Below are 21,391 nucleotides of genomic sequence, written 5' to 3'. Positions count from 1 at the left end.
CGTTCGTCATAATTGGTTAGTATAAATAGTCGACAATCATTATCCAATATTAATTTTATTCACATAAAGTCCCTGAATAGAGCAACAGTGAGTCCCACCCCCAAATCGCAAGACTACTGTTCTTTAAACCCCAAACAAGCCTCTAAATCACCCAGGTCTATGAAGAGTTGGGCTGGTCTTAAGCCCAAACAGTTTTCTTGGCCCAGGCAATTATTTGAAGCCCAACCCAAATATACGAGTAATTTCCCTTTCCAATATGGTCCCATTCCAACGAGTTAAATCATATTGCTCTATCCCAAAATTTCAACCGAAAAAACCGACTATCTTCTTCCTATGATCTTTAGCGGCAATTGAGGAATATCCGAAATCAAACCCATGAATCCAACTGTCTGTCTTCTTCTTGGATTATCTGAAAAGTACATGTGCTTGTACTTGCTTTGGTGATATAGGTTTATTATTCACTTTGCGAGTGATAGCCCCATAATGCACACCAGGTATTTGATATTTTGTTTACTAAGGCTAAATGTGTATTTAACTTTATGTTCTATCAATATAGGCTACCAAAATTAAATTTGCATGAAACATTCCTTTGGCTTTATGATATCTGCTTCTCTCCTTGTTTAATGATTACTACCACTATTGGGTTCTCTGTAATGTCGCTTGTCGGGTGAATTATGCTCTTGTTTTACAATGTTTTGAGTGAATTCATAGGTTTTGTTTTTTGTTTTTTTTTTCCTAGTTGGGACTCACACACACTGCCTCCACTGAGGTTCGAACCCTGACCTCCCTTTGGGAAGTAGGAGCCTTTTACCACTAGACCACGGCCTGTTGGTAGTCCATAGGTTTGAATTCATGAACACTTAATACACATGTATGAAAAGGGTCCTTCATGAATTCAATCTTTTCATTTTGTGTTATATTTATACACAGATATATATAAACACACACTATATGTGGATGCACATATGTAAATATATATATGTATATATATTGTTAGTTGTTAGCGCATTGTAAGCTCATGAGTATGGTGATTTATCATGCTTTGGCTACAGTTTGTGGGTTTGGATCCATTTTTGTGTTTGCCTTGATTTTATTTATTTATTATTATTATTTTTTTTGCGACTGGTTGATTAATTAAATACCTTTTATTTTGTTCCTTACTTTGTTTGCAAGTATATTCAGGATCTTTTTAATTGTTGTTAACCTTGCATTTATTGCTCAAATTATCTTTGAATTTATACATTCTAAAAAAAAGACTTCTTTTATTATTAACAACAGTTAATTGCACTTCTATGTGCTCAGTATAATTCAGTGACTGAATATCTATGCCAACATACATAGTGAATTTGAAAAAATTAAATTTTTCAATGTTTATTGAAAATAATAAATTTTGTGTTCGTGATGCCTTCAGGTTTTTCTTCATAGTTTGAAACTTTGAAGTTAGCGTTAGAAGATTTATGTTTGATTAGGAGGTTTTGACTGAAAAGGGAGAAACGGATATTATTACCTGCTTAGTTCTGTTACAGTAATAGTATGCGGTGTCCATAATTATTGGTCACTGGAGAAGCAGCGGTGTTCAATTTTCTAAACATTGTATAAGCCATACGGCCTGCAAAAGGTGCCTATGTACCTCAGAGGATTCTTCTATACAAGACACTTGTATAGCTGCCTAGCCCTGCCAACTCGTTTCTTCACCAGTAATTCATACATTAATAAAGTTTCCCTTTACCTTAAGCGAGCAAGGCTCATAGATTCAATTCGACTTTGTATACGGTCCAACTCTCAAAGGTCACTCATCCCTCTTTTAAATGATCCCACCCTAGACTCCTTTGTAGTCACCAATGCACTCCGATCTGCTCCCTCCCATGAGTCTGCTCTCTCCCTTGTTGATACACTGAAAACTGTTCCACATTTCTCGCATAATCAAAATACCCTTTACACTCTGGCCAAAATCCTAGCCAAGTCTAAACAAACTGCCAAACTCAAAGCCCTAATTAATGGAATCAACTCTGGCAAGTTCACAAATGTTGCACGCACTAGCTTTATGGACCGGATGCGCTGGTATGCTACTGCTGGAGACTTTGACGCGGTTCTTCAGGCATGGGATGAGTGGAGAGCCTTGCAGAGGCGTCCATGTACCGAGTCTTATAACATTGTTATGATGATCTATGCACAAATGGGAAAGAATTCGGAAGCTGTAAATATTTTTTATAGGATGATTGATGAAGGGGCGCTTCCTAATTCTAGAACATACACAATTATGATTGAGCACCTTGTGAATTTGGGAAAATTGGATTCAGCATTGGAGGTTTTTGGTACACTGCCCTTGATGAGGATCAAGCGCACTCTTAGACAGTTTTCGCTTTTGGTGGAAGCATTAACTGCTACTGAGCGGTTTGATGTGGTTAAGACTTTACTTAATGAAATGCAGATTGATGGAATATTACCTGGCCGAGCTATGCGATCGGCGTTGCAACACATGCAGGAGGCAGGGTTTGTTGAGGAGACTGATGAAGTTATCAAAGAAATGTTACCAGATGAAAGGATTAAGAATGTAGGCCTTTCTATGGATGATGATGATGAGGATGATGATGAAGGTACTGACCACGCTGTAGATGATGTTTATGTGGATGCTGTTCAGTTAAAACCGTGGTTGGATCCTGCTGCTTTGGTTAGTGCGTTGCAGGATTGGAGGCCTGAAGAGGTGTCAGCACTGGAGGATGCAAAATTTGTATGGACAACTCGGTTGGTCTGCAAGATGATAAGGAATTTCAATTCAGCTGAAACAGTGTGGCAGTTTTTCTGTTGGGTTGCTTATCAGCCAGGTTTCACTCATGATGTTTACACAGTATCAAGAACGATTGCCAAGTTAGCACGCCATGGGCGTGTTGATCTAGTCAATAAACTAATGTCTAAGATTAAAAGCGAGGGGATTAGATTGTCGTGCAGCACAATCAGATTGATTATTGACTTCTATGGTCTTTCCAGCAATGGTGACACCGCTCTAAAGGTCTTCCGTGATGTCAAATCACTCTGCGGTCCCATATCAAAAAATAGTCTGTTTCTTTTATATTCATCTCTCTTACGAACACTAGCCAAGTGTAAGATGAATTCGGAGGCCTTGGATGTACTTGACGAGATGATTTTGTGTGGGATTCTTCCAGATATCCAAACATTTTCAGGATTGATGCATAACTTTGCAATTCAGGGAGATATTAAAATGGTTCAGAGACTCTTTGGGATGGTTAGGCAGACTGGTGTGGAACCTGATGCTTATATGTTTAAGATTCTTATTCATGCATACTGCAAGTGTGATAGAGCCGTTTTAGCATTGAGAGTTTTCGAAGATATGGCGAACTCCAATTTGATGGTTGATGCTTCCACAAAACAATTACTTGTGAAGAGTCTTTGGAAGGCAGGCAGGCTAAGAGAGGCGGCTATTGTGGAAGAGAGAACTGAGGATATAAATGACGGTCTTCCACTTGCAGTGCCTGGTCACGTGTACACTGTAAGTTCTTCTGATCTCACTAGAGTTTATAACATTTATTCCAGTAGCTTTACCACCACAGAAAGTGAATAAATTTTGGTAGTACCATGGTGTTACTATAGTGGTGATAACTTACGCTTATGTCTCTTGTAACATGAGTATGTTATGTATTGTTTTATCTTGGTTCTTTGATTATGTTGAGTGGAACTGAATATAATCATTCAAGTTTGTTAGTTTTGGCAAGCAATCAAATTTAGTTATTTGTTTTTTATTTATCTTTTGGAAGTATATACTGGCCATTAATCATAAATACCCTTAATCGCACGCCAACCTTCAAAGACTATATATGCCTGCAAAGTTCAAACCTCCACCATGAAGATCTGTTTCACTACACCTCATCCAAATTGAACATGTCTACAGTCTATGTTTTTAAATTCTTGTAATTCTGATCTGGTACGCGGTCGTCTGATTTTTAAAGTGCCACCCCTTTAATTTGGGACTGCTTATCATTGACATTAGAAAGATGCTGGATCCGGAATCAGGTTAAGATTGACACAGAAATTTTAAACAATGGGCTTGAATGTTCCCAACAAGCCAGCCTATAGCATATCTCACATTTTCTTTCTAGACTACCCTCCATTGGGTCAAACATTAGGGGATACCATGAAATGATGCTGCAATATATGAGTGAATAGTATATCTTAGTAGCTTACACTTTCAGCTTGCTGACTTCGTATATAAATTGACTTCTTGCCGTCCAAACTTGGGTTCTTGTATTAAACTAATGTGATTCTTCACAAAGATCTCAGCAGAAATAAAAAAGAATTACATTCCAGAAATATTGGTGTTACATTTGCGAATTCTCTCTCTTACCATTTCCTGTAAGGGAAAGTAAATCCAAGCATCGGTGGATTCTGATTCTCAGTTCTATGTAGAAATGGATTCTGATTGTGTCTAAATTGGTCCTGTTTTATATTGTTTCATGTAACAAATTTTTTTTTTGTTTCCAAAATAGATCAAAAAAGGGTCTAGATATCCTTGCAAAAAACCATGGTAACTAAATGTAATGCCATAAACAGATTTACATATTCATTAATTTTGATGATACAAGTTTTATTTTCTGAGTGGCAACAGCAATCAATGTCTTGACAAACTGATATACACAGCCTAGTCTTCTATGTTTCTTTATACAAGATACTATACAATAAATGCAAAATATTTCAAACAGATACTTGATGATACCACTTAAAAAAAAAAAAAGGCTAGCCCAGTGCTTACCGTTATCTTAAACATACATCCAACACTAATACTCCGAAGACAATTGTGATACCTCCGAATTTCTGAATGTGGGTTGGCCAAGCCCACGCCCGAATACTTGAGGATATCAAAACAAATTGATAATAAACGAACACAGAGTACAAAAGAATAAAAAAGAATAAATAAAATGCTGACAAGAAACTAAAATGATAATCTAATAATAAACCTCAAAATATATTTCCATTAATTAATAAACTCTTCTGATACAACTGATCCTCCAAAATACAACTCGTGAGTCCATACTGTGTGGACCCTTAGAAAATCCAAACAAAACAAATGACAGCAATAACTGTCTAAATCAGGAAACTGAATCATAAAGGAACTCCTATGTGGCATCGGAAGAATGAAGTCGACTGATCCCCGCTCTGCACGAACAACATCTACTCCTGACGAATACCTGAAAAATAATGGTGGGTCAGGCCCACAAATAAATTCTACTCTACTACAGTCCAAGTATAGATTCGATACACGTATACATCCTAGTCAATCTAACAGTAACTAGTAGTCCGTATATATATACACACACATTAAAGGAACCTTACTAGACTATAGGGTTGTCTCAACCTGAATAGTAGGCAACATGCAAAATGCACATATAGTGGGCATGAGTACTTAGACCTACCAGGGTACACAACTACACTATATCTAGCTACACATCCCTGGCGATATACGCACCCTAACCACTGATCCTGAGACTCAAGCTCATATCATGGCACCATACTTATATATATATAATCTAGTAACTATCCTATTCAGTATAAATTAATCCTCCATAAGTCATTCAACTTGTTCAGCTGACCTAACTTGAATATAAGTAGGACTTAACATTTTAGTTAATCCATTCCCTTATATAAAATAGGTAGGACTTAATTGATAAGTTAATCCGTCCCTAGAATTCCACCGTCCCATACTAGTGCATTAAACCACACAATCCAACAATTAATATAACGATTAAGGAAATACATCAAACAATTCAGAAATAACTATGATAATATGATATCAAGTTATCACAAAATAGGAATGACTTATTATTTATTTAAGCTTCCTATATCATATGTCTTACATAAACTGAATTTTATACATATGATGATATTTTATTATACCGTCAAATAAGCATTCTCCATATCCAATTCATCCTACACATTTAATCTCAATTGCTAAAACATATTAAAAGATTAAATTCATTCGTTTGTTTAAAACATTCAAATAGCAAGCATCATTATGATTGAGTCTATTTAAATTTATTTAAACCCAAACCTAATTCCTATTTAATGTTCAGGATCCTAGGTATGTTTTTACGTTCCATCATTCCACAGATATGAAAAAATACATAATGTAAACATATAAAAATTCACACCGGAAATTAAATCAAAATCATGCATTTATCAATTCATAACATAATAACAGATATGAACTAATTTCATAAAACCTATGTTCTAATCCAATTAAACATGTATAATTATTTAATTTTATGTGTTTAAATCCTGGAATTTCCTAGGCATGCATAGAAACACGAATCAAATGGAAAGAGATAGAGAAAGAACTTGTCTTAAACTTTCGGATCGAAAGTTTAATTTCTTCTTCCTTGATCTTCTCTCTACAGAGTTTTTTTCCTTCTTCCTTCATTTTCCTCCTTCCCTCTTTAACTCTCTCTCTCTAAAATATATCACGTGAATATTTCTAACCCCTTTTTACAACCTATAGTTATATATTTATAGGTTAAATAAAATAACCCTAACCCTTTTTCCCAATCCAAGTCAACTTAAATAAAATATATATTAAAATATTAAAAAGGTAAGTAAAATATGTTACGTATATAATTTATATATATCTTTATTAAATAAATAAATTATACACATCCCATTATTTATTAATCGATTATCCAATAATACTTAAGTTACCATAATATTAGAAAGTAACTTAAAACATAACACGTATCAAATCTATGTATATTTTTATTATTTAAATATAAAACATATACATAAGATTAAATATTACTACTCAAGTTACCATAAAAGTAATTAATAAATTACTTTCCCTTTTATATATATTAAAAAGGTAAGTAAAATATGTTACGTATATAATTTATGTATACGTTTATTAAATAAATAAATTATACACATTCCATTATTTATTAATGGATTATCCAATAATACTTAAGTTAACATAATATTATAAAGTAACTTAAAACATAATACGTATCAAATCTATGTATATTTTTATTATTTAAATATAAAATATATACATCAGATTAAATATTACTACCCAAGTTACCATAAAAGTAATTAATAAATTACTTTTCTTTTTATATATGTATATAATATATATCTATATATATACATACACAACTATCCATGGGTAATAATCCACACACATCCAACCTCCTATCCAAGTAGTCCATGGGACCCAATTGGTTGACCCATTACTACTAACCATAACCATAAAAGAAAAATAAAATAAAATAATAAAAGAAAAGAAAATATTTAATTTACAATTAATCAAAACACCATTTAAGTACATAATCTAATTAAACAATTAATACATAGACAAATACAAATAATACATAGACACGTAATCAAATAATCAAAAAATACCTAATTCAATTAAACACATAAGTAATTAGTCAAATAATCAATTAAATAATTAACAATACAATTCAAACAAATAAATAAATACCGAGACTATCCTTTTAAAATTAGGTGTATTACAACAATGATTCTGATTTATGCACATCCAATTGAATCTTCATTAGGGTTGAAACTACCTTAGTCATGCTTAGCCTGCTTGCTGGTTCTTTTGCCAAGCAACCTACACTTAATTTTACTATTCACAGTGCAAGTTCAGCTTGATCTATGACATAACCAAGCGGGTGCCTTACTTGTAGGCAAGGATCTACGAGGTAACCAAGCTCAGCTTCTCCATTTCCTCCATCCATAATTGATAATACTGCTTCTGACGGGAGTACATCTTCTCCGTCCTCCTTGAAAATGGCTTCTCGTCCTGTAATCAGCTCCAACAGAACAACCCCAAAGGCATAAGTATCGATCTTAGGTGTTACCCTCCTGGCTTCTAAATACTCCAGTGCCATGTAACCTTTTGTCCCCGGAACAAACATCGTAGATGAATTTGTATTCCCTCCTGGCTCTGCTGATCTTGCGAGCCCAAAATTTGCAATTTTTGCGCTTAGATCTCTATTGAGTAAGATATTGCCACTATTGATGTCCTTGTGCACATAAGGAGGATCAGCCAAGTCATGAAGATAGTGAAGACCATTGGCAACATCCAGAGCAATTTGAATCCTATGATTCCAAGTAAACTCTTTTGGTGGAGCCAGTCTTTCAAGGAACCAATTTCCATAAACTCATAAATGAGGTAGAAAACTCCTTGATACTCACAAGCACCATAGAGGCTGATTAGACTGAAGTGGTTAATCTTTGTAAGAATATTAACCTCTTTGGATACATCTATGCTTATCGATTTAGCGGCAACAACTTTCCCGCAAAGAACCCCACGGTAAACAGAATCACTAAACCTGTTCTGGGGGCTAAATTTGTCTGTAGCCACCTCTAGCTCTTCGAAGTCATAAACTTTCAAACCTTGATCAACATGGCCAATGTGAGCTAGGAGCTCTTCTGGGAGTACCCATTTCATGTTCCCCTCTTTATGCTTCCTCATTATGCTTCTCTTGCAATGCAAAAATACCACAGGAAGAATAAAACAGGCAACTATCAAAAAAAATCCGGTTCCAATTCCAATCCCAACGTAAAGTTTCTTCCAGTTTCTGCTCCTCTGGTTAGTAGGAGTAATAGGAGGATACACGACTGGTGGATTAGCAATAATAGTTTGAGACCTCAGAGGTTCAGTTGGCAGTGGGATTAGAATGGTTGTAAAGGGAAAAAGAGTAGGATCCTCTTCAGGGAATCCGTTTGCAAGGGCTACACTTTTAGTACTAACATTAAATCTCACACTAACCTTAGGAACACTATCTTTCCAAGTAACCAAGTAAGTCAGCAGAATTTTGTGCCATTCGCAATTTGATTGCTCGCGGGACAGGCAAATCTGAGTGGTACTTGCAATTTCGAACCAGGAACTAAATGACTCTTGTCATAAACATTTTCACGCATAAGCGAATCACAAGTAGACAGCCCCTGGTATGTGTTATTTGCAATTGTGAAATAGGTGTCAACCGTGCCATGAATGCTCTGAATAACATAAGAGGTGTTGGCCTGATAGTACTGAACTGAACAAGAACAGTTCACAGGAACAATCACCTCTTTTCCGGGAGGGAAGGGAGTGAGACTCGGGATATTGTTGATGAGGCCAAGCTCCAATGGATCTGAATTTGTGAGCTTTGAAATGTTAGTCACTGAATCGTAAGGAGATTGAGACCTGAAGATCAGAAAGGCTGGGCAGGACTTCTTTTCACCATTGCATGAATAAAGAAAAGCTGGAGAAGGGCCGGTTTCATCAATGTTATTGCAGGCCATAACAAAGTTTTCTGAATACATTTGTTGGGCGTTGAGATATGAGGTTGAAAGGCTGAGGGTTATGAAGAAACTGAGTAGAAACTGATCCATGACAGAATTTTCTCTTCAAAAAAATTTCCAGCATAAGAGAAGCTTGAAGATGCCTATAGTTTTATAGATTAGTTACCTCCTAAACATCAGCATCAGATGTAAATTGTTGACCAAGTGAGCGTCTAGCAATGACACACTCCGAAATTCAATTTGCAAAAAAAAATAATACGGAGTAATTCTTTAATAAAAATAAACTCCTTAAGGCATTTTTTAGTGGTTACAGGATTATGTCAAACATAATTGTTGCCTTAGACTAAGACTTTGTGTTTAGAATTAAGGAAAGAAACTTTAAACCCCAACAATTATTGTAGAAATATTGGTTCATGATGTAAATAGTTGAACCAAACTGCAGAAATTATTATTCAATCAAAGCTTCCTTTTCAATGGACTTTTCCTTTCACACGTTCCTCAATCTTGTGTACTGGAGCAATTCTGAATGCTTGAAGTTTCATATCTGAAGCAAGCTTTCAAGAGACTGCTCGAGTTTTAGCAAAAGCCGCTCTAGGGGTTGTATCGATTGGTTGAAAGGTCCTTTCACATGTTCCTCAACATCTAGTGTCCATGGGTTATAGAGACTCAAACATCATTGCACCCAGGTACAGTTCCACTTCAAATTTACATCCAGTTTTGTACTGTTTAAATTCACCTTTTGCTCGGGCTCTAATTTTACCTCTTTTTTCATTACTGATTAGGAGGGAATTTCCTAGATAACAAAGGGGTGGTGGAAGTTCTCACAGTTGGCTCACGGATCCATAAGTAAACTACTAAATTGGTTTGTCACTCCTTATTCCTTAATTTTGATGATCCAAGTTTTATTTTCTGAGTGGCAACAGCAATCAATGTCTTGACAAACTTATATACTTAGCCTAGTCTTCTATGCTTATTTGTAGAAGATATTATATAGGCCGTCTATCGATCGGATTCGGATCAAATCGACCAAATTCATATTCAATTTGTTTAGCTAATAGATTAGTGGATTTGGTTTGTTTAGCTAATAGATTAGTGGATTTGGATCCCTAACGGGTTAGGGATCGAATGTTCCAATTCATATCCTTATTGGCTCGGATACGGGGTCAGATTCGGATTCGGATTAAAATCATATCCACTGGCATATCTAGTTATAAGGTTAGATGGAATAAAGAATAGTTAATAGATAAGATGATACACAATATAATTACGCAACCAAATAAATCTAATGATAGATAATTAATATATATAAATTTAGGGAGGCGATATCTGCACTCCACTTTTTAACGTTTATTATTTTTTAAATGACAAAACTGTCCTTTTAGATTTATTCGCCTTATCTCTAATCTTTATTATTTTAGGTCTCTTTTGACAAGACAAAAAATAAATTGAATAATTGAATTTTTTTTTTTTTTTTTTTTTTTACGGGATCAAGAAATAAAAATTTATGTTGAATAAATTGACTCTTTTGACCGGACCAAAAAAATAAAAAGTAATCATTAAAAAAATTATCGCTTTTGAAATGAAAAAAAAAAAAAAAAAAACCCAGAAAAAGATATTTATTGAATAAATTGTATTTTTTGTCAACATTCCCAAAAAAAAAAAAAAAAAAAAAAAAAAAAAAAAAATGGTATGAAAAGAAGAGGATTATATTATTTTTTTTATCTAAATTGAATAAATTCTCTCTTTTGATAAGACCCAAAAATATATATATTATTTTTATCTAAAAAATTATTTCTTTTGACATGAGTCATAAAAAAATAAAATAATTATCTCTTTTAACTGAAAAAAGTTAACTTTGTTGAATAATATCCCTTTAAAAAAAAAAAAAAAAAGTCATTATGGAACAAATTATTTCTTTTGACTGTCAAAAATTAAATTATTAGTATGGAATACATTATTTTCTTTGAGAGGACCTCTAGAAAAACAAATAGAAAGGAAAAAAAAATAGTAAATAAAGTAAAAAGGTAAAAAAATATTAAAGTTGTATAAAGGGTAGTTATGACATTATAAATTAAAGGATAGTGTATTAATGAATTCAAGGACCTTCTTGTCATTTCTTTTAAAAGAAAAAAACGTAAATATAGTGCAATTGGAGAAAACTGGAGTGCCAATATTGTCTCCCTAAATTTAATAGTAGATGATTAATATATATAACATATTGTAATATAATAAATATATATATACATATATAACATTTTAATCATATCGGATCACTATCGGATTGGATTACCTATAATCCATATCCAGATAATTGGATCAGAATCCATCCATTAACAGGTCTAATATTATACATAAAATGCAAAATATTTCAAACAGAAACTTAAAGATACCACTCCCAACACTAATATTCCAATGAAAAGTATTCTGATTTCTGCACATCCAATTGAATCTTCATTAGGGTTGAAACTACCTTAGTCATGCTTAGCCTGCTTGCTGGTTCTTGTGCCAAGCAGCCTACACTTAGCTTTACTATTCGCAATGCAAGTTCAGTTTGATCTATGACATAACCAAGCGGGTGTCTTACTTGCAGGCGAGGATCTATGAGGTAACCAAGCTTAGCTTCTGCATTTCCTCCATCCATAATTGACAGCACCGCTTCTGACAGTAGTTCATCTTCTCCGTTGTGCTTGAAAATGGCTTCTCGTCCTGTAATCAGCTCCAACAGAATAACCCCAAACGCATAAGTATCGATCTTAGGTGTTACCCTTCTGGCTTCTCGATACTCTGGTGCCATGTAACCTTTTGTTCCCGGAACAAACACTGTCGTTGAATTTGTATTTCCTCCTGGCTTTGCTGATCTTGCAAGCCCAAAATTTGCAACCTTGGCCCTTAGATCTCTATTCAGTAAGATATTGCCACTGTTGATGTCCTTGTGCACATAAGGAGGATCAGCAAAGTCATGAAGATAGTGAAGACCATTGGCAACATCCAGAGCAATTTGAATCCTATAATTCCAACTCTGTATTCCATAGCTACTCTTCTGGTGGAGCCAACCTTTTAAGGAACCAATTTCCATAAACTCATAAATGAGGTAGAAAATTCCTCGAAACTCGCAAGCACCATAGAGGCTGATCAGATTGAAGTGGTTAATCTTTGTAAGAATATTCACCTCTTTAGATACATCTACGCTCATCATTTTAGTGGCAACAACTTTCCCGCGAAGAACCCCACGATAAACAGAATCACTAAGCCTATTCTGGGGGCTAAATTTTTCAGTAGCCGCCTCTAGCTCTTTGAATTCATAAACTTCAAAACCTTTATCAACTCTGCCAATGCGAGCTAGGAGCTCTTCCGGGAGTATCCATTTATTTTTCCCCTCCTCATGCTTCCTCGTCATGCTTCTCTTGCGATGCAAAAATACCACAAGTAGAATAAAACCGATTACCATCAAAGAAATTCCAGTTCCAATTCCAATCCCACTATAAAGTTTCTTCCACTTTCTGCTCCTCCGGTTAGGAGTCCGGTTAGGAGAAATAGGAGGATCAACAACCGGTGGATTAGGAACTATAGTTTGAGAGCTCAGAGGTTCAGTTGGCAATGGGATTAAAATAGTTGTGAAGGGATAAAGCATAGGATCCTCTTCAGAGAATCCATTTGCATAAGCTACACTTCTAGCACTAACATTAAATCTCTCACTGAGTTTAGGAATACTATCATGCCAAGTAACCAAGTAACTCAGCAGAAATTTCGTGCCATTCGCAATTTGATTGCTCGTGGCACAGGCACATCTAAGCGGTACTTGCAACTTCAAACCAGGAACCAAATCATATTCGCCATAAGCGTTTTCAGGCATAAGCGAATCACAAGTAGTCAGCCCCTGGTATGTGTAGTTTGCAAGTGTGAAGTAAGTGTCATAAAGGCTCTGAATAAGATAAGAGGTGTTGGCTTGATAGTACTGACCTGAACAAGAACAGTTCACAGGAACAATCACCTCTTTGTCAGGAGGGAAGAGAGTGAGAATCGGGACATCGTTGATGTGGGCAAGCTCCAACGGGTCCGAACTTGTGAGGTTTGAAATGGTGGTCACTGAATTGTAAGGAGATTGAGACCTGAAGATCAGAAAAGCTGGGCAGGACTTCTTTTTACCATTACATGAATAAAGAAAAGCCGGAGAAGGGCCGGTTTCGTCTGTGTTGTTGCAGTCCATAACTGAGTTTGCTGAATACATTTGTTGGGCATTGAGATACGAGGTTGAAAAGCTGAAGAATATGAAGAAACTGAGTAGAAACTGATCCATTACAGAATTTTCTCGAGAAAAATTTCAGGCAGATGAGAAGCTTGAAGATGGCTATAGTTTTAAGGATTAGTTTAGTTACCTCCACAACATCAGCATCAGATGTAAATTGTTGACCATATTAAACATATATTTTTTGTATCAAATATATATGTTGCTTTACACTAAGACTTTCTGTATAGCTTAACAATTTTTTTTTAGAAATATTGGGTTTCCTGACGTAAATAGTTGAACCAAACAGCAGAAATTATTATTCAAACAAAGCTTCATTTTCAATAGGCTTTTTCCTTTCACATGTTCATCAACATCCAGCGTCCCCAGAGTTGGGATACACATAGAGACTCAAACATCAGGTACCCAGATACAGTTTCACTTCACAATTTACATCCAGTTTTGCACCAGTTAAATTAACACCTTTTTGTGTTTTTGTGTGTGTGTATCGTGGTACTCGTGCCCTAAGGACAAGTGAACTTGAATTCACTTCTGAAGTTGAGAAAGTATCAGTGTTACAGTCTTTGCATCGCACTACCAATGTTTTATTGTATCATACATATTCATTATATATATATATATATATATATATATATATATATATATTCAAGATGATTCTGTCACAAAATACTGAAAACTTAGCATATTCCTAAAATAATACTTTTTTGTTGTTTTTCATTTTAGTGTAAGGATCTGTTACCAAAAGTCTAGTTCCTAAAGATTTCATATCCAGGTGATTCAGATTGTATCTATATATATATATCCAGGTGATTCTGTACCTTCAAACAACTCCAATACTTACTGAAACACTGCCTCCTCACAATCATCAAATCAACCTATGTGCAACAATTTCAATAAGTTATGGTTTATTTTGTGTTTCGGTCAATTTCAGCAGGTACTCGATAACTTAATGAAAAGCAAGTTGGGTCCAAATAAATAAATGTACATATTCAAAAGATTGGCATACAAAAAGTCCAATCTCCTAGTATAATAATTATATAGTCAGCAAACCCTTAGCCGTACATGTGCTTTTCAGTATTTACTATCAGCACATTTCACACAGAGGCTGTGTTTGGACGTAAAGCATTTTTAATTTTTTTTTTTTTTTTTAATATTTGATTATCGTAAAATATTTATGAAGAAAAAAATATTAAAATTTAATAAAAATAACTTGTCTATAAATTTTTGACAAGTTAATTTACATGTCCCACACGATGGATTCGACCTCAACCTCAACGTAAACCTTTGCCTAATACCAACAAAGTAAAAATAAAATAATACTTTACGCGAAAAAAAATATATATTTTTCAAAAAAAATATTTTATGTCGAAACAAACAGAGCCTCACTTGAAGTTAATTACATGTAATGAATCATAGGATCAAAAAGCAGGGAAAAGAAGGCAAAAGAATAGAAAAAGGCCTAACCCATTGCACGATGCTTTTGTTATTGTGAGGTTTAAATAAATCACTTTAATTCCATGATATACCTAACCATATGAATAAGTTGTGCAACTTAACCATTATACCAAGATCTACCTTTGTGCTTTGCTGGCCTAGTAAATCTAGGCAGAGGAAATGAAAAATAATTAATAGCCTTGAGCCGTGAGAGGTTGGTAGACCTCGAAAGCAGGAAGGAATACTCCCCAATATAAGAACTTTCTCACTCTACTTTGTTGTGCACGTTTTGAAACACACGAAACACCCGTTACTTCAAAAATGCGAAACCCATTAATTTTGAGAATTCAACACTTTTACTTTAACGATGCAACACAATTAATTTTCAAGTAAGGGAAATAATATTGATTTTTGAAGTAGTTAGTATTGCATGTGTTTCACTCTCAAAACGACGTTTTGAATTCCAAAGTTGAAATGTGTTGTTTCACCCAAACAAAATCAGTTCACAGTAACAAACGCCACCTAATCTGTTTACATTTTTCCATTATCAGGAATTGATCTCAGTTGAGAGAGGTGTCATCAGCAACCAATAAATATGGAGAGGATTATTTGATTTACCTTTTTTCATTATTTTAATTTTATATAATTGCACTGAATAATGGACTTTCATATGTAGGCTTTAACCATCTTCATATGTAAATATTGATGTTGTAGTTGGGACACTAAAAAGAACTCTGAAAGTAGAATGGGAAAAAACTTTGAGAATAGAACGGAATTGTTTGGAGTTTATGGGAGGATTGTGGAGAGCGTTGGAATGTTTTAAAATATTAATATATATATATATATATATTATATATATATATATATATATATATATATATATTTGTGGATGGGAGAGAATATTCTAAAATGGTAGAGAATTTTGAACTACTGTAAATATCTAACATATTTATGTAAGAGTTCTAGGATTGCCTATATAAGAAGTAAATGTGACAAGATGAGAGGTAATGGTGGACATGAGTCTCGAGACACACATAAAACTGGAGGAAAATCAGAAGTTGATGGTTAGTTGTTAATGATGTCATTAATTGGATCTTAGTCTCAGCAAATATAAAAATCAGAAATTATGTTATTGTTTTATTAACTAACTTTGTCATTTGTCAATTTCTAATGTTCTAGGAATCTTTAAAAATAAAAATAATATTTATCAATTCCTTTTATCAATTTCTATAAAGCTGTTCTCCAAATATAGTCACAGACAGAAGTGACACATAAATTATATTTTCCTATCCGATGTTTTAAAAAAGAATACGAGATGATATATTAACACCAAAAGTTTTGCCACACATTTATGTGTTAGATCATTGACTTTGTCAGTTCAAAAAATAAAAATAAAAATAAAATATCAAACATTAAAAATTCATTGGGGGAGTGATCCACTTCATGGAATTGGAATTGGTAAAATTTAAGAAAAACAAGAAAATTGAACCAAAATTTTTTCAAATTCCATCAATTTCAATTCCAATTCCAATTCCAATTCCAAGACTACAATTTCGTGCAGCCGAACACACCCTGAAATAATTTCAATCCCAGAGGTTGCAAGAACTTTGAATATCAACAGCAATCACCAACATCAGGTGAGGCGTAATTTCACCAGGAAAACATATCTTTTAAGGTCATGGTTAACAGGGCACAAAGCAATTCGTTTAACTCAATCCAACAAACCTTATGGTGACTCAAATCTGACAAAATCTTATCCCAACAATGTTCGACTACATGCGATTAACTATAAAAGATCAAACAAAAGTTTTTACACCTACCATCAGCTATCTTATATAACATTATTCCATTTTTGAGGGCTCGGGAGATTAAGAACAAGACACTAAGCGCAACATCGATCTAACAAGACAGAATTAAAACAGTGCTGAGAAGAAATTCCATACTCGGAAAGCTGTAACCTAAGAATGATTCCCCCACCTCTACAAACAATTCAAATCGCTCTCAACTTTGTAACGATAATGCAGTTTTATTAAGCCCAAAGATGAAAGTGTCTACCCCATATCTCTCAAAGAAGAACCTCAATGACCAAATCCTCTAACTCAGTTTAGGCCCCGTATGACACTCAAACAACAACCTCTCGGACTCTGTCCTTCATTTGTAAGCACCAAAATATAAGGTTTCTTACCACTGCCTAGAATCTTTCAAGTTAACCTGATCCTGCATTTGCTGAGAAGAAACTCAAGAAACCGAAAGCCAGTTTGGGAGGAAAGTTCTTGCGCATGTAGTTCTCTACTTTCAAATTGGTTATGGGAGAAAGTACCAAAGGCAGTTATTTACATATAATAAACTATCATATTTCGGTCTATACATGTAACAAGAAAATTCTAGAAAGCAGAATCTACGCAGTTGTAGCTACCAACAAGAACATTGAACTTAGCATTCTAATATTTGAACCTGCAATTAGAACATAAAACAAATCGGAAAGAGAATACATCTTCTCTACGGAACTGCTATTCTACCAAGGACCCAAAACTAGATACAATATTGTAAAGAAGGAAAGTAGTAGTATGCTAAGGCAATAACAAACGCACTGTGAATTACATTCACAGTTACTGCATCCTCCCATTCCTCGTATCTCCATTATAACAAATAATACTCCAATTATGAGACAAAAGACACCACCAAAAATGCTATCACGCAACCCATCAGCCAGCCAGTCAGGTGTGATGACAAATAAGAGAAAACGGGAAACTGCATATACCACATATATATATACACATGATTACTACTAACACAATATCGACATAATGGCAACAATAACACTAAACCATGAAGCAACATGCCAGGGGGAAAATGTTATATATCAGACCTGGGAAAATCTCAGGAAAGAAGAGGTTCGCTCCAACAGCAATAAAGGCAACCCAACAACCAAATTGTCCTCTGCAAAATGGGACATGTAATGTTTTAGTAGATAAACAGGCAGAACATAGATTGCTACCAAGAATTGTTGACGAATATTCAAAAGCACCGTAGATTCTTGAATAGCACTGCAGGAAAACTAGTGAAAAGATAGAGGACTAGAAGCGTAGTTTGTATGGACGATCTCCTTCCTGTTCGGTTCAAGATTAGCAAAATTCTGCAATAGAAAACACAACAGAACAAATATTCGAGTAAGAGGACCTCTAAAACAACACATTGAGCACGAACCTTGAATATTCACAGTTACAGAAGAATAAAGATATCTTATGCTTCTAATAGAAAACAAATGAAGCATATGAGATGAACGCTGAGCACATGAACAAAACTGAAGAATGAAGCTTGAGACATCATGGAAAAGGAAGTATTGACCAACATGAAAGAATCTCATATGATCTAAACATATCCAAAGTAGAGGAAGTCAAAATTCATCGTAACCTCGTAGGAATCAAACAGAATATTAATGTCACTACTGTAATCTCCTTGTGTTGCAAAGATAGCAGTAGAGTATACCATTATTTTGGAACTATTTGTAGACTTATTTTCTCAAAGTATCATATGCAACAAAAAATTTTGATGTGAGCAAAAAAATTACCTAAATAAACTCATCGATCATTCCTCTAAGAAATTGACAAACAACGAGATGCTTTGGATATGTAGAATCTAACAAAATTATAAAAAGTTGAACTCCCATCAGGTTAACACCAAATATCATTCTATCCCTCTAAATTTTTATATACAGATGCATATTTGCAACATATATAGAAACTCTACTACATTAATGAGTGAATGAAAATGTATATTGTTCACATCTTGAAGCTTTGTCTTTACAGAATTTAAATGCATTACATACATCCTGTGCTCTATTGAAAGGTATGCATATCCTGTACTTCTAATTAACAGAATAAATAAAATAAAAAATAAAAAAAATTGGGGAATTTAGCCTAACAAAAACAAAGAGAGAACGATTCTCCAACATCCAGTACCAATATCAGTTTTGTGAATTCAATTCTTCAAACTCAACTAATATATCAAAACCCGAAAAAACAAAATTGCACAAATTTAATAATACTTCCACTTTGCTTATAAATTGCCTATCAGGAATTCAAATAACCAAAACTGAATTAAAGAAACTTGACCAGATTAAAGAAACTAAATTGTTCTCAGCCTAAGAGGGGTCATGTAAGTAAAAAGTTACACACACACACACACAAGACAAATAGTCTGAGGAAACAGAGGGAATAATTTAGGGTTTGGACTAATAATAGTAATAGATGAAATGAAACTGACTTGGATATAATTTAGAATTTAAATGCATATATACATCCTGTATTCTATTGAAAGTCATGCATATACTTTACTCATATAAACAGAATAAATCAACAAAAATTGGGAATTTAGCCTGACAAAGACAAAGAGAAAACAGTTCTCCAATTCCCAGTCCCAATATCAGTTCTGTTGTGAATTCAATTCCTCGAACGTAAACTAATATATCCAAAACCCAAACAAACAAAATTGCCCAAAATTGATAACCAAAACTGTTAACAGAAATAGAGAAAATAAAATGTTGTCAACCTAAGAGGGCCATGTAAGTAAAAAGTTACACACACACACACCAGACACGTAGTATGAGAACACGGAGAATAAATTTAGGGTTTGAAGGAATAGTAGCAGGAGATAAAATTAAACCCACATGGCAGAGATTGTTCCACCCCATTGAAAGGCTGTGCGACCTTTGCTGCCGGATGATTGGGTTTCCTCCTCTGAAGAAAATACGGCGCGAGCAGCAACAGTGGCCATCTGGGTCAGTGTCATTTCCATGTTTAGGAGTATTTCATACATGCTCTGATCGCGATTACACGCCTCCCTGCACGGTGGTGCACCACCACCACCCAGCGACGCCTTATTAAAAGGAACGGTTTTCCTTTTCCGGGATCGAGGGGTGTGATTGATCTAACCTGTGATGGATGACAGGTGGCCCACTTGCAACCACCCGATCACAATCTGCTCCTCCCGCTGACAACACCTGATCGTCTGTATTGGCATTTACTTTATGGATACTTCCTCGCGCAATAAGTCCAAGTATAAAAAGTTGTCTGGAGGAGCATCAAAATTGTCAATGTGGATTAAACAAAGACTAGTGACAGTGTGTTACCAGCATTATTATTTAAGTCACGTGGGTAAAAGCGTAAAAATTAAGTCATGCATAGCGAACGCAAGGTCGATAACACACGAATAAAAGAGCAGAGCAGCGTGAGAGTCGAAATCGTTTAAAAAAATTATATGATTTTAGGGTTGGGCCCAAACAATTCCTTAGGTCATATGCTCGTCAGTGAAAAATATTTTAATTTAATATTTTCATCACAGCTAAGGATTTTGTTTAATGGTATCTTAATTTATTTTAAAATATATATATATATATATAATCAAGAGCCGAGTAAATCCTCATAAAAACACATGATTATGTGAATTTCAAAATAAATATATAAAAACTTGATCTAATAAAGTACTTGTTAGATGAATGAAAAAGGAATTTAGTTTAAAATTATGTATTTCAGTTCAAAATAATTTGTTCAAATTCCTTCCGGTAAACAACCAAACATACTCTTATTTTTATAAATTATCAAAAAATTGTAGGTATTATTATATAATGATACTAGAAAGAATCTTTCATTTCTTTATTATTTTTTTTAATTTTTACTTTGGCAAAAAAATTACACTTTAAATTCTCAACCTCTTTCGTCTGAAATGAGAAACGGTACCATTAGACTAATAAGCTTCCGTCTCTATTATTAGAAAGGTGCTTTGAATTATGTAAGTTTCAATTTTAATACTCTTATCAATTATAATATGGACAACATTTGAATATCTTAACAAAAGTGATAATTCCATTCAGTCTTGTCCAACATTACAACCGACCTATGGGTCTGTGGGCCTATTTTTTGTATTTTTATTTTTATTTTTTTTGTTTTTTGGGTAAATGGCCTTTTATTATTCACAATCAATAAACCAAGAAGCATGATCCAAATGATGATCACATTTAATAAAATAAAGAGCGAGAAACTCAAAAGAGGGCCTCTTTAGCCATGGGATGAGTCCCTTATACAGTAATACATAATATCTATTTCCCTCAAAAACCAAATAAATAAACATCAATAGCACCAATCTATATATATATAGAATATATGGAATATTTGTAATAGTTTACACGGTTTGATAATTGAATTTATCAGACTAAATTTACGTAATCATGACCTGACATCATCATCCTCCTCTCAGACGAAACAATCGATACATCTATTATTCATCATATATCATTTTTAATTTAAACTTTTGGATCCGCAAATCATATACTATGATGATCATCACAGGCCGTTGGATTCTACCTTTTTCAGTAAATTAATATGTTTGGTAAAATGGCCTTTCTTCCCTCGTTATACAGGG

At 34.2% G+C, this 21,391-nt stretch overlaps 3 protein-coding genes and 1 pseudogene across 4 annotated transcripts; 1 reads left to right on the top strand and 3 right to left on the bottom strand.

The window, feature by feature from the left end:
• Positions 1-208: 208 nt before the first annotated feature.
• Positions 209-3,760, top strand: LOC132266775 (pentatricopeptide repeat-containing protein At5g66631-like). The gene is made up of 2 exons (XM_059767759.1): positions 209-494; positions 1,412-3,760. The coding sequence occupies exon 2, from the start codon at positions 1,625-1,627 to the stop codon at positions 3,578-3,580; it is 1,956 nt and encodes a 651-aa protein (XP_059623742.1). The 5' UTR covers positions 209-494; positions 1,412-1,624; the 3' UTR covers positions 3,581-3,760.
• Positions 3,761-7,508: 3,748 nt separating this feature from the next.
• LOC132316409 (protein LYK5-like) lies at positions 7,509-9,381 on the bottom strand (annotated as a pseudogene).
• Positions 9,382-11,620: 2,239 nt separating this feature from the next.
• Positions 11,621-13,597, bottom strand: LOC132267559 (lysM domain receptor-like kinase 4). Its single transcript, XM_059768706.1, has one exon. The coding sequence runs from the start codon at positions 13,586-13,588 to the stop codon at positions 11,693-11,695; it is 1,896 nt and encodes a 631-aa protein (XP_059624689.1). The 5' UTR covers positions 13,589-13,597; the 3' UTR covers positions 11,621-11,692.
• Positions 13,598-17,275: 3,678 nt separating this feature from the next.
• Positions 17,276-20,064, bottom strand: LOC132266773 (cold-regulated 413 plasma membrane protein 4-like). Of its 2 annotated transcripts, XM_059767758.1 has the most exons (5): positions 19,641-20,064; positions 18,000-18,107; positions 17,841-17,911; positions 17,563-17,722; positions 17,276-17,425 (listed from the first exon to the last, which is right to left on the bottom strand). In XM_059767758.1, exons 1-5 carry the CDS (start codon positions 19,787-19,789, stop codon positions 17,413-17,415), a joined length of 501 nt encoding a protein of 166 aa, XP_059623741.1. In that variant the 5' UTR covers positions 19,790-20,064; the 3' UTR covers positions 17,276-17,412. The 2 variants fall into 2 exon arrangements, with proteins under 2 accessions (XP_059623741.1, XP_059623740.1); XM_059767757.1 differs by having other exon boundaries at positions 17,276-17,722; positions 19,641-20,063.
• Positions 20,065-21,391: the final 1,327 nt, after the last annotated feature.

Source organism: Cornus florida, unplaced genomic scaffold, assembly GCF_030987335.1.
Source record: "Cornus florida cultivar Cherokee Brave unplaced genomic scaffold, ASM3098733v1 CherokeeBrave_3.0.0_Hap2_Chr07, whole genome shotgun sequence".
Taxonomy (NCBI): Eukaryota; Viridiplantae; Streptophyta; class Magnoliopsida; order Cornales; family Cornaceae; genus Cornus; species Cornus florida.
The sequence above is the reverse complement of the archived record's forward strand: the minus strand, read 5'-3'. Positions and strand labels throughout refer to the sequence as shown.

Excerpts from the sequence above, each read along its gene's own strand:
- LOC132266775 (XM_059767759.1), top strand. The coding sequence starts at position 1,625 with ATGTACCTCAGAGGATTCTTCTATACAAGACACTTGTATAGCTGCCTA.
- LOC132267559 (XM_059768706.1), bottom strand. The coding sequence starts at position 13,588 with ATGGATCAGTTTCTACTCAGTTTCTTCATATTCTTCAGCTTTTCAACC.
- LOC132266773 (XM_059767757.1), bottom strand. The coding sequence starts at position 19,789 with ATGTATGAAATACTCCTAAACATGGAAATGACACTGACCCAGATGGCC. Across the intron at positions 18,108-19,640 it reads GGTGGAACAATCTCTGCCAT|AATTTTGCTAATCTTGAACC; the intron begins GTGGGTTTAATT and ends TTTCTATTGCAG. Across the intron at positions 17,912-17,999 it reads GTGCTATTCAAGAATCTACG|AGGACAATTTGGTTGTTGGG; the intron begins GTGCTTTTGAAT and ends CCCATTTTGCAG.